This window comes from Ranitomeya imitator, chromosome 10 (assembly GCF_032444005.1).
Source record: "Ranitomeya imitator isolate aRanImi1 chromosome 10, aRanImi1.pri, whole genome shotgun sequence".
NCBI lineage: Eukaryota > Metazoa > Chordata > Amphibia > Anura > Dendrobatidae > Ranitomeya > Ranitomeya imitator.
The window spans coordinates 109,580,008-109,604,059 of NC_091291.1; the positions used below are offsets into that span (position 1 = coordinate 109,580,008).

At 42.9% G+C, this 24,052-nt stretch overlaps 1 protein-coding gene across 1 annotated transcript in view; it reads right to left on the bottom strand.

Annotated features, from left to right (window-relative positions):
• Nucleotides 1–2,034: 2,034 nt before the first annotated feature.
• Nucleotides 2,035–24,052, bottom strand: part of LRRC38 (leucine rich repeat containing 38) — a 37,286-nt gene continuing 15,268 nt past the window's right edge. Inside the window, exon 2 of the mRNA XM_069741243.1 lies at nt 2,035–4,228. Within this exon, the coding sequence (XP_069597344.1) occupies nt 3,987–4,228 (242 nt within the window). The 3' untranslated portion in view covers nt 2,035–3,986. The remainder of the gene's footprint in view (nt 4,229–24,052) is intronic.

Sequence of the window (24,052 nt, forward strand, 5' to 3'; positions counted from 1 at the left end):
AGCCACAACCATAAGCTCATATTGTTCTCCCACTGCTCCCATTTATGCTTGATGACGACTGCAGGATAATGTGATGATGAGGCCGGGACATCATTTGGAAGAACATCCCAAAATTACAAGTGGAAGTTTTGCCTCCAGCTAAGCGAGGCTCAGATAAAGGGAATGTGTCATCAGAAAATGTCCTAAGTGTAACTGTCAGTTCACGGGAACTTGGAGGAGAATGTCTGTGTCTTCCTTTAGCTCCTCCTCTTCCCTCTCCATGGAATATTATAAGCACCAACTGTCATTTTCTATCTCAATAATGGGAAAATCTGTCTTCACGGAAAACAGACTTCACAGATTTCACCCAAAAATTGAGAGTGAAGAAAAGAGCAAATTTCCCAGTTAAGTTATATGACAAAGTTTTTTATTTACTAATGATTTATGAAATCAAAATTAATACGATGGTTAATTTTTTTATATTTGTTTGTGTGTTAAATACCCACATTATTTTTAAATATTTGGTAATTATATATTTTTATATATTATATATATATATATAGTTCTTTATGATATAGATATATATATATAAATATATATATATATATATATATAAAAGATATAACATAGAGAATATATATATATATGTATATGTATTCCATGTCAGATCATTTTTAATAAAATTATAATTCTTGTAATTTTCATGCTGACCTCCAGGGCTTTTTTAGACTACTAGTTGCTGTTGTTTCAGGAAATTCACATTAGCCACAATAAACAGAAATATTTGTTAAACTGTAAAGCGCTGCGGAATATGTTGGCGCTATATAAATAAAGATTATTATTATTATTTTGTATTGAGGGATCTAATGAGCGTGTGCTTTCTGCGTGGTGGATCCTGTGTTATCAACTGTATATAGAGGTGTTACCTGTCATTGTCAACCTTCCTCTGATGATAATGAAAATGCTGAAAACTCTTCCTGAAACCATAGTGTGAAATTTTGCCAACGTTTTTTTTTAAAACGCATTGAAGGCAAAAACTCGATAGGTCACTATCTGACGACACATTCCCTTTAAAGGGGTTGTGCCAAGTTTTAACGATATCCCCGATCCATAGGATCCCACATGGGACTACTGGAGATAGCCAAGCTCTGCTCTCGGCTATCTCAGACAGTCCCATAGAAAAACAATGTAGTGTAGGTACGCACGCTCCACCTCTGATCAGCTCAGGGAACCAGAGGGGGTCCACGTGGGTGCACCCCCCAGCAATCATTAGGTTATCCCCTATCATATGGATAATAAGGGATAACTGTAGAGTTTGGCACAAATCCTTTATCACTTCTTGTGTTGGGGGTCAGTTCTTTTTGACTGTTAGTAAAGAAAAACTGGACAGAACCCACAAAAGTCAATAGTAAAAATAAAATAATAATACAATAGGTCATAATGGACCTTGATGGATCAGATCAACTATGACTACCTAGATCCTGTAAAATGGAAGACAATTGTTGTCTTTAATGGCTGCATTCTAAAAAGGATTTTTTGGAGGCATTAAAATATCAATACCTATTAGGAGGAAAGTCCCTCATTGTCTGATCGGTGGGGTTTAACATCCATTGATGATTAGAATAAATAATTTCAGAAGCACAGCGGCTGACCCTGACGCTGCAGCTCATCCTCATTCACCTGCTCCCTCGTATTGAACATCCGAACATCGGACTCATCTGATCAAACATTGATGGCCATCGATAGTTTATTCACAGAACACCCCTTTAACAGTCAGCTAACACCTTTATTAGCAGAAGGTGAATAATGTGTAAGGTGAAAAAACACAATGAGTTAGTTATGGGACTGTCACTCGCTAATTATCCATGGATTATAATTTGGGACTTCTCATCGAAGCAAAACCATTGCAGGAATCTCTTGTATTTTTTCATATTATAAGATATAAATAATGACCTAAACGTTCCGACAAGATTCGAAGAGATGGATGAAATCACATAATACGCACTGCACTGGCAGGGCACTAGAGAAGAATCTGGGGGAAGCTTTGGACTAATATAAGAATGAAAAAATTATTTTATTAAGTGGGAAGTCGGCAATGATTTAATCAGACGAAGTACAGTAAGCACAATGGAAATGATTTGGAAGGTTCCTCAGTTGCATATTTGCGAGAAAGTAGTCACAGGCTAAACCCTTATTGCAGAAGGATTAACAGTCGTAATGTTACAGCTGTGTTTTCACATAATGGAAGTGAGGCGGTAGATCTCTGCGGTGGAACGTGCATGGTTTACTGTGAATTGCTGCCTTACATCAGCTTGCGGCAAACCCGCGTGTGAGACACTACAGCCCCACTACCGCCATGTGAAAATCCAGTTTTAGTGAATGTGCACATGACATCCGTCAGACGCCGGCACCGTGAGCCCACATCGTTGTTTGAAGCAGAAGAAACTTCAGGAAAACTTTTCCTGAAACTTCTTCTCTGGCGTTTCTTGAGACGTTGTTGCGACTTTTTTTGTTATTCATGTCACATATAGGTTAGTTCGGGCTTCTTCGCGGAAGTCACCTGAAGAATGGTCGGGTCACTACTTTTGGCTGCTTAACGGCTTACGAAGACTGAAGGTAGTTAAAAAAAAGTCAAGAAAGACACAACAATAGTTTTGACATTGCTGTGCATATATTCATTCATTTTGACGTTTTTTTAAGGGGTTTTTTTCGGCCGGGGTACAGGCAGGTTTCCATTGGGGTATATTCACACAACGTTCTTTTCTGGTGGCCCACCATGGAATATAGCCTATACTTCTGATGAAGGGTCTTCACCCGAAACGTTAACATAATACTGTACTTACCACGTTCTAACCAATGGATGTGAAATACTGATAATAAATCCTAATTTGAAGCATCTCCAAGTGCCTTTAGGTGTGCTGCTTTTTCACTCTGTCTATTATTGGTCTACAGGAGCTCACCGTTTGGATCCAGAAGAACTAGGACCCTTCTCAAAACTCTATCTCACTGGGTGTGCCACCTACCTGTTTGATTTCCAATTTGAAACACATCTTTAAATGTTCCCCCCAAAAAAAGCTCAAAAGAATGAACATATGCATTTTGTTTGTACAAATGGCTTGCTATTCATCCATTCGGGCTTTTGAGCATTTTTTAAATGCTTCAGGTTGCCCAAGAAGCCAGATGGCTAAAAGAAGCGAGCTGACCGTTCTTCAGGCGTTTTCCACTCCAAAGATGCTGGCACAAAACTTGGCCTGCAAAGGATGTCATGTGCACAAACCCTTTTTTTAAGGAAAGGGTTAGGCTTGTGTGTAAATCAGATCCAGGAATCACTTTCAGAAATTATTAGCCCACATGTTCTGGCCTTTTCGATAACCCATAAAGCATTACCCTTTTCCATTGAGTTAAATAAGATCACGAGTAAGAGGACATGATTTTGAGCACCTCCTTCCCAGAAATGGTGGTGGTACCAGAGGTTTGGGCGCCTATCTTATATACTTTTATTATCTGGCCATAGATGATGTAGGAACCAGAACCTATATTCGGTATACCAAGGTCAGTTGAAGAGCGTAGACTATCTCTGGACAGGTCTGTTTTGGGTTCTTGTACCTCATCATCGCAAAACAGGGTTCTTCTTAGCCATTCGAGTTGGCGTTTAACACTGAAATATGGTTTCTCCTTAAGGAACTAAAGGGGAAATCCATCTTAAAAAATGTTCTTACATGCCATGAAGACATTTCAAGTAGTTGGCATCATCCCAAACTGAAGAGGCCCATGACGCTCCGTAAAGTGCTTGAACACTTTTACACCCCGTTGGAGACTTTCATCACCAGAAACAAAATAGTTGGACTTTTATGTATTTTCGGGTGGAGTTACCTTCTAAGTAGACCTCCTAGGTAACCAGTCCAGTCCTGTCCTTCTAAAATGGAGAAAATTCACCCTATACAACCAGTGACCCATCGTGGATGTTTGCGGTCCAACAAGGTAAAGTCCAGGTCATCGCCAGGTTATTAGTAATCGTCATCGTCCTCGTCTTCATCCTTGCTCGGGGCACATCTTTGGAAACAGTGCACAGTGGTAGCCAAGAAGAAGCTTGAAAAAATGGCAGCGATGGATACAGCGACTCCAGAAAAGATAATGATCAAAAAATCAGTCAGCGATAAGGTGAACTTGCATTCGCTGAAGCTGATGTCCGACAGCTCGTGAAGGAAGACTTTCCGATCCTCTAACGTGCACTGAATTTCTTCGACACCTGCGGAAAGTGGAGAAAAAAAGGGGAGGAAACGGTTAAATTTACATTAATATATGCAGAATTTTAAAAGATTAGGGAAAAAAAAATATTTTTCTTCCCAAAACAGCACCACTCTCATCTAATGGCTGTGCCTTGTAAAGCTGTTTAGTCCCATGCGAGTGATTAAGGTCACACTGCAATACCAGACACAGCCAGTGGACAGTAGTGGCGCTATTGCTATAAAGCAAATATAATATGGAAATCCCTTCAAGGTTGCTGCTCTGTGTAAAGTATCTGACTCCTGAGATGGCAAAGATCACCAGACAGTAGGGTGAAAGGACACTCTCCTGCCTTCCGTCAGAGCCTACGTCTATGTTTGGTGCACACAATGTTTGCCACATTCTCATATGCATAATATACTTACTTAATGTGGCCCAAATCAGGTCCTATCACCTATCTCTTTAAAAAAAAACTGTCACTCGCCATAAATGTGTATTTTTATTTTTTTTAACCTGACGTAAACGCCGCTGTTCTCCTGAATCCGGCGATGTTTCTCTTTTGTTCCTGCGCCTCTCCGTTCCCAAGATACGTCCCCTCTTTCCGATATATCATTCTAGTCTTGTTATACAATTGGGCAGGTCATCAAATTCTTTCAGGAAGTCATCATGGCGACCACTCCCACTTGTCTAACGAGACTTAGATTTATCGACAGGGAAGAAAAGGGCCGTATCTCAGGAACGGAGAGGGGTAGAAACAAAAGAGACACAACATCGGATTCAGGAGAACGGCGGCATTTACACCAGGGAAGAAAAATGACTTATTTATGACAAGGTCGTCTTTAAAACCTAACGGACAAACACGAGACAGCACACAAGGTCCAAGGCCATACGTCAATATACTATTATTATTATTATTATTATTATTTATTGTTATAGCGCCATTTATTCCATGGCGCTTTACATGTGAGGAGGGGTATACATAATGAAAACAAGTACAATAATTTTAAACAATACAAGTCATAACTGGTACAGGAGGAATGAGGACCCTGCCCGCGAGGGCTCACAATCTACAAGGGATGGGTGAGGATACAGTAGGTGAGGGTAGAGCTGGTCATGCAGCGGTTTGGTCGATCGGTGGCTACTGCAGGTTGTAGGCTTGTCGGAAGAGGTGGGTCTTCAGGTTCTTTTTGAAGGTTTCGATGGTAGGCGATATACCAGCTGAGTATGCAGTATGTGTGTAATAGGATGATGAATACTCGCTGATGGGTAATGAGATATCTGGATGGAATCAATACGCAACACTATATATACAGTATATATATATACTAGACTGTGGCCTGATTCTAACGCATCGGGTATTCTAGAATATGCATGTCCCCGTAGTATATGGACAATGATGATTCCAGAATTCGCGGCAGACTGTGCCCGTCGCTGATTGGTCGAGGCAACCTTTATGACATCATCGTCGCCATGGCAACCATTATGACATCTACGTCGATACTGTGCCCGTCGCTGAATCAGAAACGTGGGATTTCTACGTCCTTTATGACATCATCGTCGCTGTGCCCATTGCTGATTGGTCGAGGCCTAGCGGCCTCGACCAATCAGAGACACGGGATTTCTACGTCGATGCTGTGCCCGTCGCTGATTGGTCGAGGCAACCTTTATGACATCATCGTCGCCATGGCAACCATTATGACATCTACGTCGATACTGTGCCCGTCGCTGAATCAGAAATGTGAGATGTCTACGTCCTTTATGACATCATCGTCGCTGTGCCCGTTGCTGATTGGTCGAGGCCTGGCGGCCTCGACCAATCAGAGATGCGGGATTTCTACGTCGATGCTGTGCCGGTCTCTGATTGGTCGAGGCCTGGCGGCCTCGACCAATCAGAGACACGGGATTTCCAGGACAGACAGACAGACAGAAAGACAGACAGACAGACAGAAAGACAGACAGACGGAAAAACCCTTAGACAATTATATATATATATAGATATATATACATATATATATATATATAGTACATCTTGTAGCATCTATGGCCATTCATTTACAATGTGGCCATAGTGATACTTAACTTAATGTCACCTTTTTCATGAGTTTTCTTCTCGAAAAATGGTTGTGCTTAATATTCATCATCTTTCATATTTCTGTTTGGCAGTATATCCTTACATGATCATCATAAAGTGCAGTACTGTCCTTCCACCACCAGAGGGCACTTTTAGGTAGGAGAGTAAGGATAGAAGAGTATGGCAGTGGCCCCATTGCATCTGTGAGGGTCACATGAGACTTATTTCGGAGGAAATTCAAAGCATTAATCTCCACGTTCAAGTGTGGGGATACAGCAGTTAAAATCCACAGACTTCACCTTTTGCATTACCAAGTGTTAATATCCGCAGCAGAAACAGCCATTTTATAAAATCTCATGCGCAGCGCTGACACTGTAAAATCCATTGTGTGAACGCACCCCAAACCTCTGTTCACATTTGCAGCTTCTTTTTCTCTGCAGAACTCAATGTTCCACATTATAATTCTTCGGGATATTGAGCCGTGTCAGTATCCATCGTGCAGTAGACCTGGCAGAGCGTTGTGCCTTCTGTTATAGAAGAAGCCATGATGCAGAGTGGACACGGCCTCTGCACGTTTTTAGAAATGGAAGTAGTGGTTTGGCTGCGTAGGCGCTTGCTCCCCAAGAAAAATGATACCTTATTTGTAAAGATCCAATGTGCCAGACGGGAGATATAAAGTGTAGAAGATTTATTCAAATCAGGCTGGAAGTGCGCAGGGGGCGTGTCAATGCTCTTATTCTGCTTTTTTTCAGAGTGCACTGACACGCCCCCAGTGCACTTCCAGCCTGATTTGAATATGACTTCTACACTTTATATCTCCCGCCTGGCACATCAGATCTTTACAAATAAGGTATCATTTTTATTGGGGGGCAAGCGGCTACACAGCCATACTACTATTTCCATAAGCAAAAACCTAATGAAAGTTCCTTTTAAAGGGGTGGTTCACAAGTTTTTATTAGTTTAAAAAGGAACCCATATATGTTCTAAAATGATAAAAGCGAATACTTATCTACCGGACCTCCGCCAGACCTCTGTACTGCTGTCAATGCCCACTGATGGTCTACTGGCTTTCTTTTTCATCAAGTGATTGACTGCAGTGGTCGAGATCCATCCATGAGACATAAGGAAGAGCTGGGAGAAGCAGCTGCTTCTTTTCTGCTCAGTTGACAGTGAGTGACTGCTGACGTCATGCTGATTGACAGTCGACTCACTATTGCTTAACTGCAGGGAGCCAGCTGTCAATCAGCATGACGTCAGCTGTCACGCTCTGTCAACAGAAAACCCTGGAAGAGCTGCTCTGTTGATTGTGAGCAGCTGAATCCTCGGCAGGAGCGGTCAATAACCGGCGCCGGGTAGAACAAGCAGGTAGTTAGCAACAAAATCCTGATTCAACCCTTTAAAGAAGATTTATCACCCACAAAAACCACTGCACAGACTGCTAGTCCTGTAGATAATGGTTGTTACATAAAAGGGAATGTGTCTTCAGAAAATGACCTTGTTTCAATCAGTTCTTTGTGCTAAATTTATTCATTGTTTCTTTTCCATTTGTGCCATTTTTAACAATTGTTTTTCATATCACAATCTGCATTAATAATAAAAATGGGAAATATTATACTTTTCACACTGGCCTCTGGGGCCAGTCTAGACTGTAACTTCCTGCTGCTTCAGGAAATCCACATGTACATTAGCAGCAATGATCCTACTCTGACCCTATATTTTATATTGAAGCATCTATTGCGCGTGTGCAAGAGTCATTGTGAATGGAGGAGGGGCAGGGGAGATGTGATATCAGCTATTGTCATAGGTGGATCCTGTGTAATCAGCTGAGAATAGAGGTGTTACCCCTCATTGTAATCCTGCCTCTGCTGATAATGAGCCTGCTGAAAACTCTTACTGTTCGTGTTATCAGCTGTGTGTAGGGGTGTTATTGCATCATTACATTCCTGCCTCTGATGATAGTGAACCTGGTGAAAACTCTTACTGTCTGTGTTATCAGCTGTGTATAAAGGTGTTATTGTGTCATTGCATTACTGCCTCTGATGATAGTGAACCTGATGAAAACTCTTACTGCCTGTGTTATCAGCTGTGTATAGATGTGTTATTGTGTCATTGCATTACTGCCTCTGATGATAGTAAACCTGGTGAAAACTCTTACTGCCTGTGTTATCAGCTGTGTATAAAGGTGTTATTGTGCCATTGCATTCCTGCCTCTGATGATAATGAACCTGGTGAAAACTCTTACTGCCTGTGTTATTAGCCGTGTATAAAGGTGTTATTGTGTCATTGCATTACTGCCTCTGATGATAGTGAACCTGATGAAAACTCTTACTGCCTGTGTTATCAGCTGTGTATAGATGTGTTATTGTGTCATTGCATTACTGCCTCTGATGATAGTAAACCTGGTGAAAACTCTTACTGCCTGTGTCATCAGCTGTGTATAGAGGTGTTATCGTGTCATTGCATTACTGCCTCTGATGATAGTGAACCTGGTGAAAACTCTTACTGCCTGTGTTATCAGCTGTGTATAGAGGTGTTATTGTGTCATTGCATTACTGCCTCTGATGATAGTGAACCTGGTGAAAACTCTTACTGTCTGTGTTATCGGCTGTGTGTAAAGGTGTTATTGTGTCATTGCATTCCGGCCTCTGATGATAGTGAACCTGGTGAAAACTCTTACTGCCTGTGTTATTAGCCGTGTATAAAGGTGTTATTGTGTCATTGCATTCCGGCCTCTGATGATAGTGAACCTGGTGAAAACTCTTACTGCCTGTGTTATCGGCTGTGTGTAAAGGTGTTATTGTGTCATTGCATTACTGCCTCTGATGATAATGAACCTGGTGAAAACTCTTACTGTCTGTGTTATCAGCTGTGTATAGAGGTGTTATCGTGTCATTGCATTACTGCCTCTGATGATAGTAAACCTGGTGAAAACTCTTACTGTCTGTGTTATCGGCTGTGTGTAAAGGTGTTATTGTGTCATTGCATTCCTGCCTCTGATGATAGTGAACCTGGTGAAAACTCTTACTGCCTGTGTTATCGGCTGTGTATAGAGGTGTTATTGTGTCATTGCATTCCTGCCTCTGATGATAGTGAACCTGGTGAAAACTCTTACTGCCTGTGTTATCGGCTGTGTATAGAGGTGTTATTGTGTCATTACATTCCTGCCTCTGATGATAATGAACCTGGTGAAAACTCTTACTGCCTGTGTTATCAGCTGTGTATAGAGGTGTTATTGTGTCATTACATTACTGCCTCTGATGATAGTGAACCTGGTGAAAAGTCTTCCTCTCTGTGTTATCAGCTGTGTATAGAGGTGTTATCGTGTCATTGCATTACTGCCTCTGATGATAATGAGCCTGCTGAAAACTCTTACTGCCTGTATTATCAGCTGTGTATAGGGGTGTTATTGCGTCATTATATTCTGCCTCTGATGATAATGAACCTGGTGAAAACTCTTACTGCCTGTGTTATCAGCTGTGTATAGAGGTGTTATCGTGTCATTGCATTACTGCCTCTGATGATAGTAAACCTGGTGAAACTCTTACTGCCTGTATTATCAGCTGTGTATAGAGGTGTTATTGTGTCATTACATTCCTGCCTCTGATGATAATGAACCTGGTGAAAACTCTTACTGCCTGTGTTATCGGCTGTGTATAGAGGTGTTATTGTGTCATTGCATTCCTGCCTCTGATGATAGTGAACCTGGTGAAAACTCTTACTGCCTGTGTTATCAGCTGTGTATAGAGGTGTTATTGTGTCATTACATTCCTGCCTCTGATGATAATGAACCTGGTGAAAACTCTTACTGCCTGTATTATCAGCTGTGTATAGGGGTGTTATTGCGTCATTATATTCTGCCTCTGATGATAATGAACCTGGTGAAAACTCTTACTGCCTGTGTTATCAGCTGTGTATAGAGGTGTTATTGTGTCATTACATTCCTGCCTCTGATGATAATGAACCTGGTGAAAACTCTTACTGCCTGTGTTATCAGCTGTGTATAGAGGTGTTATTGTGTCATTACATTACTGCCTCTGATGATAGTGAACCTGGTGAAAAGTCTTCCTCTCTGTGTTATCAGCTGTGTATAGAGGTGTTATCGTGTCATTGCATTACTGCCTCTGATGATAGTAAACCTGGTGAAAACTCTTACTGTCTGTGTTATCGGCTGTGTGTAAAGGTGTTATTGTGTCATTGCATTCCTGCCTCTGATGATAGTAAACCTGGTGAAAACTCTTACTGTCTGTGTTATCGGCTGTGTGTAAAGGTGTTATTGTGTCATTGCATTCCTGCCTCTGATGATAGTGAACCTGGTGAAAACTCTTACTGCCTGTGTTATCGGCTGTGTATAGAGGTGTTATTGTGTCATTGCATTCCTGCCTCTGATGATAGTGAACCTGGTGAAAACTCTTACTGCCTGTGTTATCAGCTGTGTATAGAGGTGTTATCGTGTCATTGCATTACTGCCTCTGATGATAATGAACCTGGTGAAAACTCTTACTGCCTGTGTTATCAGCTGTGTATAGAGGTGTTATTGTGTCATTACATTACTGCCTCTGATGATAGTGAACCTGGTGAAAAGTCTTCCTCTCTGTGTTATCAGCTGTGTATAGAGGTGTTATCGTGTCATTGCATTACTGCCTCTGATGATAATGAGCCTGCTGAAAACTCTTACTGCCTGTATTATCAGCTGTGTATAGGGGTGTTATTGCGTCATTATATTCTGCCTCTGATGATAATGAACCTGGTGAAAACTCTTACTGTCTGTGTTATCAGCTGTGTATAAAGGTGTTATTGTGTCATTGCATTACTGCCTCTGATGATAGTGAACCTGGTGAAACTCTTACTGCCTGTGTCATCGGCTGTGTATAAAGGTGTTATTGTGTCATTGCATTACTGCTTCTGATGATAGTGAACCTGGTGAAACTCTTACTGCCTGTGTCATCGGCTGTGTATAAAGGTGTTATTGTGCCATTGCATTCTTGCCTCTGATGATAATGAACCTGGTGAAAACTCTTACTGCCTGTGTTATCAGCTGTGCATAAAGGTGTTAATGTGTCATTACATTCCTGTCTCTGATGATAATGAATTAAACCAGAAAAGATGGCCAAAAATATATGATATCTCTATCACATCAAAAATGAAGTATTACCTAAAACAAAAAGAATGAATCTCGGAGCAGAATTTTATTAAATAGAGTCATTTTAATAATAAATAAAAAAGTAATCATTAAAAAGAATAATGACAGGGATAGTGACACCTAGATACCACGCCTGGCGGAGTTAGAATACAATTACTGCGTGATAATGACAAAAGAATGTCCCTCTAATGTTGTTCAAAATTGCATATAAGAAGATATTAAGGCAGTGGCAGGTTGATAAGGAATTAGATGTAGGCTCGCAAACATATGCAAGTGTGAAATAGAGTAAAAAAAAATCAAGTCCATACAATATAATACAGGGAGCCACAACCAGCTCAATAAGAACATGTGTAGAATCTACCGCCACAAATTACACCGTTTAGCATAGAAACATGCATATAACAAAAGAAATCAGAGATACGGGACAAATAATGAATATAGAGTAATACCAACCTACTAACCACACGTGGACAGAGGCCCCGACGCGCGTTTCGCTATTAGTGCTTCCTCAGGACGCCCCTCAAGTTTTTCATGAATTATTTATTATTAAAATGACTCTATTTAATAAAATTCTGCTCTGAGATTCATGATAATGAACCTGGTGAAAACTCTTACTGCTTGTGCTATCAGCTGTGCACAGAGGTGCTATTGTACCATTGCATTCCTGCCTCTGATGATAATGAACCTGCTGAAAACTCTTACTGAAAGGACAAGGAGTAGGATCGTAAAATAGCCCCAGTGACCCTCAATGCTGAGAAATACAGGCAGATACTTATCCACCATGCAATACCGTCAGTGAGACGTCTGACTGGCTCCAGAAAATCCCGATTTATGCAAAAGTTAATTTTCCGAAGACACATTTTTTTTTTAACATGTTTTTTCCTAATGCGGGACCTTTGGGGCGGTGTATGACACATGGATTGTGTCCTTTAATTATCACCCGATTCTCCACGTTAGGATCGATCCCGATATCTGATATAAGGGAATTAGTGTCGTCTACGTCTGAAGGATTCTGGAATAATGGATTTATTGGCATCTGTGTAACTCAGGGATGGGGATCACAAGCCACGTTCCTGATTAATGCTCATGGCGACGTAGAGCCGGGGATCCGGGGATTGTGTGACTCGGCGCTGATTCTATTCGGCTTCATCATCATTTAATGACTATTTATAAATGGAAGCAGAGAAACGTGAGGAAAGTGTAACACGGCTTCCCGGGGGGGATTGTCCTCTGTTCTCCTGCCCTCTACAATTTACTGACAGCTCAGCAGCGACTTTCTCAAACCTGAATCCTAAAGAAGCCCGAAAGTCTTAAAGTCTAGCCGTCATATCAAGAGACTTCTCAGAATAAGTCATCATGGGTGTACAGGAGGAATAATACCTTCTGGTCATTATATGACTTCTATCCTGCATTTATTCCCAGTTTTACACTCTGCCGTATCCTCTGTTACTTTTCAGTTGTCTCTGAGCTGGTGGAAGGAGACTTGCCGCTATGATGTCGCCTATACACAGATACATGAGACATTCCTGCTCACCTTTTTTGTCTCTGTGTAGCATATGTTGAGATACAGCAGCATGGAGAACATTGTACAAAAGTACTGAGCAGCGTAACTGTGAATCAAGCATCAAGGTGAGATAAAACACTTTCTAGAAAACAGCAGCTCTATATCAGTGCATTTCTCTGCCTCTTAGGGCTCGCGCACAAGGCCAATTTTCTCATAAGAGTGCTGTCCATGGTTTATATTCCTACCTGTGATATTCTCTGGGGCCGATTTTTTCAATGGACCGAGTGGTCAGTAGAAAAAAAATCAAAGATATGTTCGATTTTGATCTGAGTGTCAGATCAAAATCAACAATGCAAGTCTATGGGTTGTGAAAAAAAATTGGAAGCACTCAGATGACAGTCGAGTGCGATCCGATGTTCATGGATTGACAGACTGGAGAAGGTGGAGAAACTGTTTCTTTTCCTCTCTGTCAAACACTGATGCCATTTTCCTCAGACTTGTAGACATTGATTGTTACACCTTCTCTTTCCCCAATTCTCCAGACTTTTAATAGACAGCTGTAATCTGATCCCTCAGTCTCACGAGACAGATTGTCTTAATCAAAACAGATTTGGGCAGTTTTTCGGAGTAAATGATGAGTTTGGTACAGAGAGGGTGGAGGAGATGTGGCTCATAGGTGGAGAAAATAATGTATCTGATAAGAAAGATTAACGTACATTTCATTTCTGTACAGACCTAATCATTTTCACGGATAACATCTGACTCTAGGTTTCACTGATATATAACAGTCTGCTGTAGCCACCACCAGAGGGCGCTTTGGATCATGCTACTGTTCATGCATTGAACTCAATACTAAATCATTAGTGCCCTCTAGTGGTGGCTGAAGGCAGACAGACTTTTATCATTTACATCTTTATTTTGTTCTCATTTTTACCACTATCTTGTCTTTGACCTTTAGTGATGTTGTCCACGTTTGATTGCTTGTCTCCTTAAATTGAGTTTTTCACTACGTTAAAAGAAAAAAAAACAGGCCTACAGTGGTCACAAAATGGAAAAAAAAAGACTCCTAAGCTTTTTTTTCGGCTCAAATGGAATGTGATTGGTGTAGCCAATCAGCAGTTGTTGATTGGCTGCAGTGGTCATCTGAAGACTCCTATTGGTAGAGGAAGCCAGGAGACATCTGAAGCAGTAGTAAAAAGCTAAATTAGAAGTGGGCAATCCCTTTAAGTGTCAACTTTTATACCTAACGCTGCGGGGCATAAATGGATCTGCTCCATTGACAGCCATATGCCATATTGGTCATCATCCAACTTTCCCTGGAAGTGATAGGGCTGACAACTACATTTATAACAACTTCGAGGAGAGGACCAGTGTGAAATATTGACTTGCAGGAAAGGGGACACCGCACGCGACTACAGTAGGTGCTAAGATTTTCGACTTCCTCAGATGTCTACTTATAATTGAAAAGGGGAATGGGAGAAATGTGGGTTTCTACTTACCTGGGATTGGATTTTGTAGTTGCTCCCAGATGACGGATTCTTAGAAACTGAGGAAATGTCACCGGTATACATGTGTCTGGTCTGTGACTCTTGTGAATTTGCATTTCTTAGAAAGACCGGATTAGTGGTTAAGAGCACAAACAAGCACAGTGATACTGTTGTTTTTACACCGGGTATTGGTACTTTTGGCAGTGTGGACAGGTGCCAAGTCCTGCTGGAGAATGAAATGTCCATCTACAAAAAGCTTGTCGGCTGAGGGAAGCATGAAGTGCTCTAAAATCTCCTGCTAGACGGCTGCGCTGACTTTGGTCTTGATAACACACAGTGGACCTACACCAGCAGATGACATGGCTCCCCAAACCATCACTAATTGTGGAAACTTCACACTAGACCTTGGAAATCAAGATCCCAGAGTCTGGAGGAAGAGTGGAGAGGCCACAATCCAAGCCGCTTGAGGTCTAGTGAGAAGTTTCCACAAGGTTGTTGCCTTCCTACGGCCTCCTCCACATCTCCCGCTGTACCGGCCTGTCTCTTGGTATCTGCACCATGCTCTGGACACTGTGCTGACAGACACAGCTACCCTTCTTGCCACAACTCGCATTGATGTGCCATCCTGGATGAGCTGCACTACCTGAGCAACTTCTGTGGTTTGCAGACACCGCCTCATGCTACTGTACAGTACCTCTAGAGGTGAGAGCAATTACAAAATGACTAAAACAGCAGCCAAAAAGGATGAGAACAGAGAAATGGTCTGTGGTCACCCCTTGCAGAACATCTCACTTATAGGGCTTGCCTTGCTAATTGCCTATCATTTCTACCTGTTGTCTGTTCCATTTGCACAATAGCAGGAGAAATTGATTCACAATCGGTGTTGCATCATAACTAGACAGGTTTATTTCACAGAGGTGCGATTGACTTGGAATTACATTGTGTTGTTTAAGTCTTCCCCTTATTTTTTTTGAGCAGTGTACAGACCTGCACGGACCTGCACGGACCTGTACTCAAAGTCCATCCATCTGCAGTAACTTGCAAATATATCGAGTGCACGGACCTGCAGGAACTGGAGAAATCGATAAACAATAGTAGATGCAATAAATAATTCGCAATGATACCATAAATCATTCATGTGACGGAAAATATGGCGGGGATCTGTATAAAACACTATGGGGTCATATTGACCCGGACACTACATACTGTATGTAACAATCATTATTTCATGCAAAAAAAAAATGAAATTAAAAAAAAAAAACCAAAAGACAACACTCATAATAACAACACCTACCCATAAACAAACTCACCCAAAAACAATTTGCAGATCCTCATAATAAATAATCTGCAGCTTCACAAACTTTTTTTTTTTTCGGGTCAGATGGACGTGAACAGTACGGAAGGGTTAACTGTCTGATCCGCCTAAATTTTATCTACTGATTGATATTTTATATTAAAAATTCTTGATGCCTGCAGAGATGTGTAATGTACAGTACAGGAAAAATGTTCTATATATATTCCGCTCCCTGATGGTGCGAGAACAGCGGAGTAATTAAATAAAAGAAGTCAAAGTTCCTCGAGATGTGACAGAACAGCCATGTCCAGCATCAATAATTCACCAGTCTGGCCTCCATTCCCCGCAGCAATCTCCAGACCTGCAGTTCTGACCAAGTCTGCTTTTCTCCTTCATCCACGTTATGTACAAATCTGCTCCGCTCTACATGGGACTCAGGTACGCAGACAGTGACGGCATAAGAGTGATGAATGTCATTTAAAAACTCATGAAAAAAATTGTTCAGAATTAGAGAAATAGTAGCATAAATGTTCCAAAAACAGCGCCACCCCTGCCAATGGGTTGTGTCTGGTACTGCAGGTCATGTCCACTGACTGAATCCGGCTGAGCTCCAATAACAGACACGCAACCTGAGGACGTATGTGCTAACCAGGTGCAATTTCCACCTTGGAGTATTTGTGTATGCAAGGAATACCCGTGAGAATAATACAGAAAAAAATATGGGAGAACTTTACTGGGACGTAATAAATATTTGAAGAGCGATTTGCTATAAAATATTTAGGAATTAATATGAAACTCCCAATGGTTCCGATATTATCAAAAATAAAAGAGAAAATAAATATAGGTTATAATGTCCAGCAAAAATAGTAATAAAAAAACAAATTAAAAAGGAAAATTAAATGATAGGTGTGAGATAGGAAAAAAAAGATAAATATTTAGAAGAGCGATAGAGATGGATAAATAGATAGATGAAAAATTATAAACAGGATATATAGGAGATAGATAGAAAAAAGATGATAGATAGATAGATAGATAGATAGATAGATAGATAGATAGATAGATAGATAGATAGATAGATTGATTCCTGGAGTAAGCAATTCCCTTCATTAGTCCCATGCTTAGTGACAGGACGTCCCCCTGTGTGCAATATAGGTGTCACACGTCTGTCACTATATACACTTTACCTTTTCTGAAAGGCCACAGAGGCTGCAACACTATTAACAAGAGTCTCCACTAACCAAACACCATGAAGACCAAGGAGATCTCCAAACAACACCATGAAGACCAAGGAGATGTCCAAACAACACCAATGAAGACTAAGGAGTTCTCCAAACAATACCATGAAGACCAAGGAGATCTCCAAACAACACCATGAAGACCAAGGAGATCTCCAAACAACACCATGAAGACCAAGAAGATCTCCAAACAACACCATGAAGACCAAGGAGATCTCCAAGCAACACCATGAAGATCAAGGAGATCTCCAAGCAACACCATGAAGACGAAGGAGATCTCCAAACAACACCATGAAGACCAAGGAGATCTCCAAACAACACCATGAAGACCAAGGAGATCTCCAAACACACCATGAAGACCAAGGAGATCTCCAAACAACACCATGAAGACTTAGGAGAGCTCCAAACATCACCATGAAGACCAAGGAGATCTCCAAACAACACCATGAAGACCAAGGAGATCTCCAAACAACACCATGAAAACCAAGTAGATCTCCAAGCAATACCATGAAGACCAAGGAGATCTCCAAATAAGTCATGGTCAAAGTTGTTGAGAAGTACAAGTCAGGATGGGGTTATAAGAAAATATCCCAATCTCTGATGATCCCCCCGGAGCACCACCAAAACCATTATCATCAAATGGAAAGAATGTGGTACCACAACAAACCAGCCAAGAGAAGGCGCCCACCAAAATTCTCAGCCGGGGGCAAGGGGGGCATTAATCAGAAAGGCAGCACAGAGATCAAAGGTAACCCTGAAAGAGATGCAGAGTCCCCAAGCAGACTCTGGAGTATCTGTCCATATGACCACAATAAGGTGTACACTGCACGGAGGTGGCCTTTATGGAAGAGTAAGCAGAAAAAAGCCTTTACTTACACACAAAAATTGTTACACTCATTTTGAGTTTGCCAAATGACATGTCGGAAACTCCCCAAATGTATGGAGGAAGCTGCTGTGTAAGACCAAAATGGAACTTATGTGTGCAAGGTAAACTCTATGTTTGGCCCCAAACAACACAGATCATCACCCCAATAACTCCATCCCTACAGTGAAACATGGTGGCAGCATCATGCTGTGGAGACAGGGAAAATGGCCCGAGTTGAGGGGAAGATGGATGGTGCGAAATACAGAGGCATTCTTGAGCAAAACCTGTTTCAGTCTGTCAGTGATTTGAGACTGGGATGGAGCTTCACCTTCCAACAAGACAATGACCCAACGCATACTGCCAGTGGCGTAACTACCGCAGTCGCAGCGGTCACCATTGCGACGGGGCCCGGCTGGTCAGGGGCCCTCCACCCGGCAGGTCAGAGGCACCGGCCGACACCGACACCATGTTGCAGTGCAGGAGGAGATCTCTCCCACACGGCAACAGTCCCAGGCGTATCTAGGGGAGGGGGCAGCCGGGGTATGGGAGAGGAACTTGGAAGCAGCTCCAGTCAGCACTGTGAGACTGACAGCGTCTCCTGCTCTGAGCCCCGGGACTGAAGGGGAGAGCGGGGGAGGGGCGGGACATGACAGCGGTGTGCAAGCAGGAGACGCTGAGGAGCTGCAGGTTAATATCAGCCTCCCCTTTACCAGAGAGGAGTGTGAGATGTGTGTATGAGCTGGTGTGTTTGTGTGTGATATCTATAGTGTGTGTGTGTGTTATATATGTAGTGTGTGTGATATCTGTAGTGTGTGTGTTATATATGTAGTGTGTGTGTGATATCTGTAGTGTGTGTGTGTGATATCTGTAGTGCGTGTGTGTGATATCTGTCGTGCGTGTGTTATATATGTAGTGTGTGTGATATCTGTAGTGCGTGTGTGATATCTGTAGTGTGTGTGTGATATCTGTAGTGTGTGTGTGTTATCTGTAGTGTGTGTGTGTCATCTGTAGTGTGTGTGTGTGTGTGTGTGTGATATCTGTAGTGCGTGTGTTACATATGTAGTGTGTGTATGACATCTGTAGTGTGTGTGATATCTGTAGTGTGTGTGTGATATCTGTAGTGCGTGTGTGTGTGCGTGTGTGTGATATCTGGTGTGTGTGTGTGTGATATCTGTAGGGTGTGTGAGGCAGGGGTGTAACTACGATAGACTGGCAAGTCAGGGGCCTGATAGGTCAGAGGCACCCGACTCCCCCCGTCGCAGCCGCCGCAGTGAACTATACCGGCGTTTATGATGCCGGTACAGTTCAAAGCAATGATGGAGGAGAGAACGTCAGCTGATGCTCCCTCTCCCATCATTCCCCTCTGCCTCTGACACTGCGGGTGCGTGATGACATCACTTCATCGCGCACCCGCTGTGTGTGGGGCCAAGGCAGTGCAGCATCTGCACAGGTGATGGTGGCCGCCATATTGGCAAAGCCTGTGGCGGCTGCTGGGACTGGGAACAGGCGGTTCCGGAGATAGTGGGGGGCACGTGGACCAAGCCGCCCAGGAGGGGGATGCCGCAGCGGCTCAGCCATATGGAGGATCCGGGGATGAACATGGAGGTGTACGGGACCGGCGGAAGTGAGGTGTGTCTGCTGCCCGTGTGTCGCCATCTCGGCCCCCAGCGTCCCTGGCCCCCTGTGACACCAGCCCCGTTTCGTCCCTGCTGTCCCGTGCCCCATGTCCTAGTAGGTCCCCAGGTTCAGGTCATGGTGCTCCTCTGGGCTCCCCGTACACACCTTGTTCCTCCTCCCCTGGTCTCCCAATGCTCCTCATCTCCCATGCCCTGAGTCCTCCTGCACCCCCCATGCATTCCCTGCCCCTTGTCCCCGTGTGACTCGTCTGCCCTGCTCTCAAGTCTCCCCTGTCCCCTTTCTCACCGTGTGTTCTCCATCTACCCTGTCCTTGTAATCCCTGTGCCCCCTTCTTCCCTCCTCCCAAGTCTCCCCCCCCATCTTCCTCTGTCCCCTTGCGTCCCTATCTACTCTGCCCTCGGAGTCCCCTTGTGTCCTCTTGTGCCTGTCTCCATTGCACCCTAGTCCCCGTGTGTCCCATTGAGCCCTTCTCCCCTTCCTCTTAGTCCCTATGAGTCCCCTTGTGCTTCTATCCCTTGTCACCGTGTGTAGCCTTGTGTCAGTGTCCCTTGCCCACTAGTCCCTGTGTGTCCCCATGCGCCTGTCTCCCTTGTCCCCTTATGCTTGTCCCTTGTCCCTGTGTGCCAGTCTTCCTTGCCCATTAGTCCCTGTGTGTCCCCTTCTCAGTCTCCCTGGCCAACTAGTCCCTGTGTGTCCCCTTGTGCCAGTCTCCCTTGTCCTCTTGTGTCAGTCTCCCTTGCCCACTAGTCCCCTTGTAACCTTCTCCCCTGCCTCCTAGCCCCCACGTGTCCCCTTGTGCCTGTCTTCCTTGCTCCCTAGCCCCCCTATGTTACCATTGTGCCTGTCTCCCCTACTCCCCTTGTGTCCTTGTCCCCTGCCCCCTAGTCACCATTTGCTCATGTCTTTCTCACTGCCCCTGTATGGAGGGGCTGCATTACACTGTGAGGGGGGCTGCATTATATTCTATGGGGGTTACATTGTATTGTATGGCAGGGCTGCAGTATACTCTGTGGGGTGGCTGTATTATACTATATGTGGGCTGCATTATACTGAATTGAGGACTATGGGGAATATATTATACTATATGAAGAACTATGGTCCATCATACTATGGGAAGTGAATTGTACAACATGGATGACGATGGCGGTGCATTATACTATATGGAGCACTATGAGGAGTGTATTATACTATATGGAGGACTGAGCAGTGTATTTTAATATATGGAGGACTATGTGGAGTGTATAATACTAAATGGAGGACTGAGGAGTGTATTATACTATATGGAGGACTATGAGGGGTGTATTATACTATATGGAGGACTGAGCAGTGTATTATACTATATGGAGCACTACGAAGAGTGTATTATGCTATATGGATGACTATGAGTAGTGTATTTTAATATACGGAGGAGTGTATTATACTATATGGAGGACTGAGGAGTGTACAATACTATATGGGGGACTATGGGGAGTGTATTATACTATAAGGAGTACTATGGGGGTGCATTATACTTCTCATATGGATCCCCATGACTTCTATGTTAGCCCCTGATGAGTATAATGGTTTATTTTCTTTTATACATTACATAACAATGGCAGTACGGGGGACAAATATATGCCAGGATGGGGCCCTGGATAGTTATGCAACTGAGGTCCCACTATACAACTTTGCAATAAAGCTATAGTGTGCAATATTAATAGGGAAAATGTGAATTTGGGTGGAAAATATTTTGGCATGGTGGGGGGCCCCATTTGAAAGTTCGCACCGGGGCCCATAACTTTGTAGTTACGCCACTGCATACTGCTAAAGCAAAACTCGAGTGCTATAAGGGTAAACCTGTAAATGTTTCAGAGTGGCAAAGTCCAGACCTTAATCCCATTGAGAATCTGTGGTCAGACTTGAAGATTACTGTTCACCAGAGGAAACCATCTAACCTGAAGGAGCTGAAACAGTTTTGCCTTGAGGAATGGACAAAAATCCCAGCGGCGAGATGTGGAAACCTCATAGAGACTTATCCAAAGTGACTTGCAGCTGTAATTGATGCAAAACAAGGCTCTACAAAGTACTAACTTTAGGGGGTTAAACAGTTATGCACGCAGACATTTTTAGTTATTTTGTCCAAAATTGTTGTTTGCTTCACGATAAAAAGAAGCCAAATGTTCACAGCTGTAGCCATGTTCTTTACATGAACTGATCCAACCCTCCAAATAAAAACCTGTGAAATTCCAGGTTGAGTGGTAGCAAAACAAAAAAAATTAAAAAGGGGTGAATACTTTGCAAGCTACTGTAGATAGATAGATAGATAGATAGATAGATAGATAGATAGATAGATAGATAGATAGATAGATAGATAGATAGATAGATAGATAATCTGATGCACTTGGATCTTCACCTTTGGGCAGGTAATTACTCTACGATTTGCGGCGTCATCGTCCTTTCTTGCAGTGTTGGCAGGATCACATCTGACGCCAGGACGGCTGGTACCATCTGATGACCAGATTGTGTTCCGCTCTACTTTATCCACAAACAGAATGTGCTCAAGGTTGAACCAGTAACCCAACTTCTATAAAGCAGAGTAAGCAATGTTCCTGTAAGACACTGGATGTATATTAATCTGCAATGTTCAAGCAGCAGAAATAAAACATATTGCCCAAACAATGCTGCTATATAGTGCATACAGTATAGTATCCTGTAATAATATAACACATCACCCTAACAACACCATCCTGCTTATTAAAAACAACATAAAGTGCCCAAATAATACCACCAGGTGCGGAAACAAGCACAAGGGCCCTTCTCATCATGGGCGGGAGTCACCTGCTCCATATACTAAATAATAATAATTTTCCAGTATAAAATGACATAATAACTCATAGCCCGAAAATGATTTTTCCCACAATTTCTCTATGTCATAGAGCAGATATAAATGTAATGTCATTATGAACCACAATTGTATTACAGAAGACCGTTTATGGGGGATAATTGAGGTACGAGGCTGTACATAGGATTCGGCTTCTAAGTCTTTTCCTGTATCTGATTTCAAGTTTGACCTCTGATTATTTTACCTTATCATGTGTTTTCTAAGCTAGAGATACACAGCATTTAGTATTGTGGTGTATGAGGTTGTCATCAGGGTTGGACCTTCCCGGAATAGTACGAGAAGATCCTGCAAGGATCCTGCCCAGGTGCTCCTGCCCTTCAACCTCACAAAATCCAGCAAATGACCAGTCCTTTTTTAGGTGACTTTGGAGCAATCACCACTAGGATCCATGACTGATAGGATGATCTTCCATTACCCTGTTAGATCTTATTGAAGATACATTGATTACAAAGTGACTACTAGTGGACATGTACATGTTCTAGATAGATGGAGGAGGACCCTCAGGATTTTCTCTTCTGGAGGGCAGAGAATGGAAGAGATACCAGGAGACAAGCCAGTACACCAGGAGACGTGGAGGGGGCCATAGGAGGGCAACAACCCAGCAGCAGGACCTCTACCTCCTCCTTTGTGCAAGGAGGAACAGGAGGAGCAGTGTCACATCCTTGAAAAATGACCTCCAGCAGGTCACTAACATCCATATGTCTGCTCAAACTGTCAGAAACAGACTCCATGAGGGTGGTTTGATGGCCCAATGTCTACAAGTGGGTGTTATGCTTACAGCCCAACACCGTGCAGGGTGATTGGAATTTGCCAAAGAACATCAAGATTGGCAGATGTCACATTGGCGCTCTATGCTCTTCAAGGATGAGAGTAGGTTCACACAGAGCACATGTGACAGACATGACAGAGTCTGGAGATGTAGTGGAGAACGTTCTGCTGCCTGCAACTTCCTCCTGCGTGACTGGTTTGGCAGTGGGTCAGTAATGGTATGGGGAGGCATTTCTTTGGAGGGTCACACAGCCCTCCATGTCCTAGCCTGAAGTACCCTGACTGCCATTAAGAACCGGGATGAGATCCTGAGATCCATTGTGAGACCATATGCAGGAGCACTGGGCCCTGGGTTCCTTCTGATGGATGACAATGCTTGATCTCATGTGGCTGAAGTGTGTCAGCAGTTCCTGCATGAAAAGGCATTGATGCTATGGACTGGGCTGCCCGTTCTCCAGACCTGAATCCAATCGAGCACATCTGGGACATCATGTCTTGTTCCAAGAACGCCATGTTGCACTACAGACTGTCCAGGAGTTGACTGATGCTTTAATCCAGGTCTGTGAGCAGATCCCTCAGGAGAACATCTGTCACCGCATCAGGAGCATGCCCAGGCATTGTACGGAGATCACCCAGGCACGTGGAGACCACACACACTACTGAGCATCATTTCCTTGTCTTGAGTTATAGATTAGCCTGTAATTTGATTTTTCATTGTGATTTTGAGTATCATTCCCAATCCAGACCTCCAAGGGATATTAATTTTGATTTACATTGATCATTTTTATGTTTTATTGCTCTCAATGCATTCTACTATGTAATGAATAAAGATTTGCAACTGAAATATTTCATTCAGTGATATCTAGAATGTGGTATTTTAGTTTTCTCCCTAAATTTTTTGAGCAGTGTATGTACACATTATTCATCCCAAGAAGAGACTAGGGAACATCATTTATGTACGGA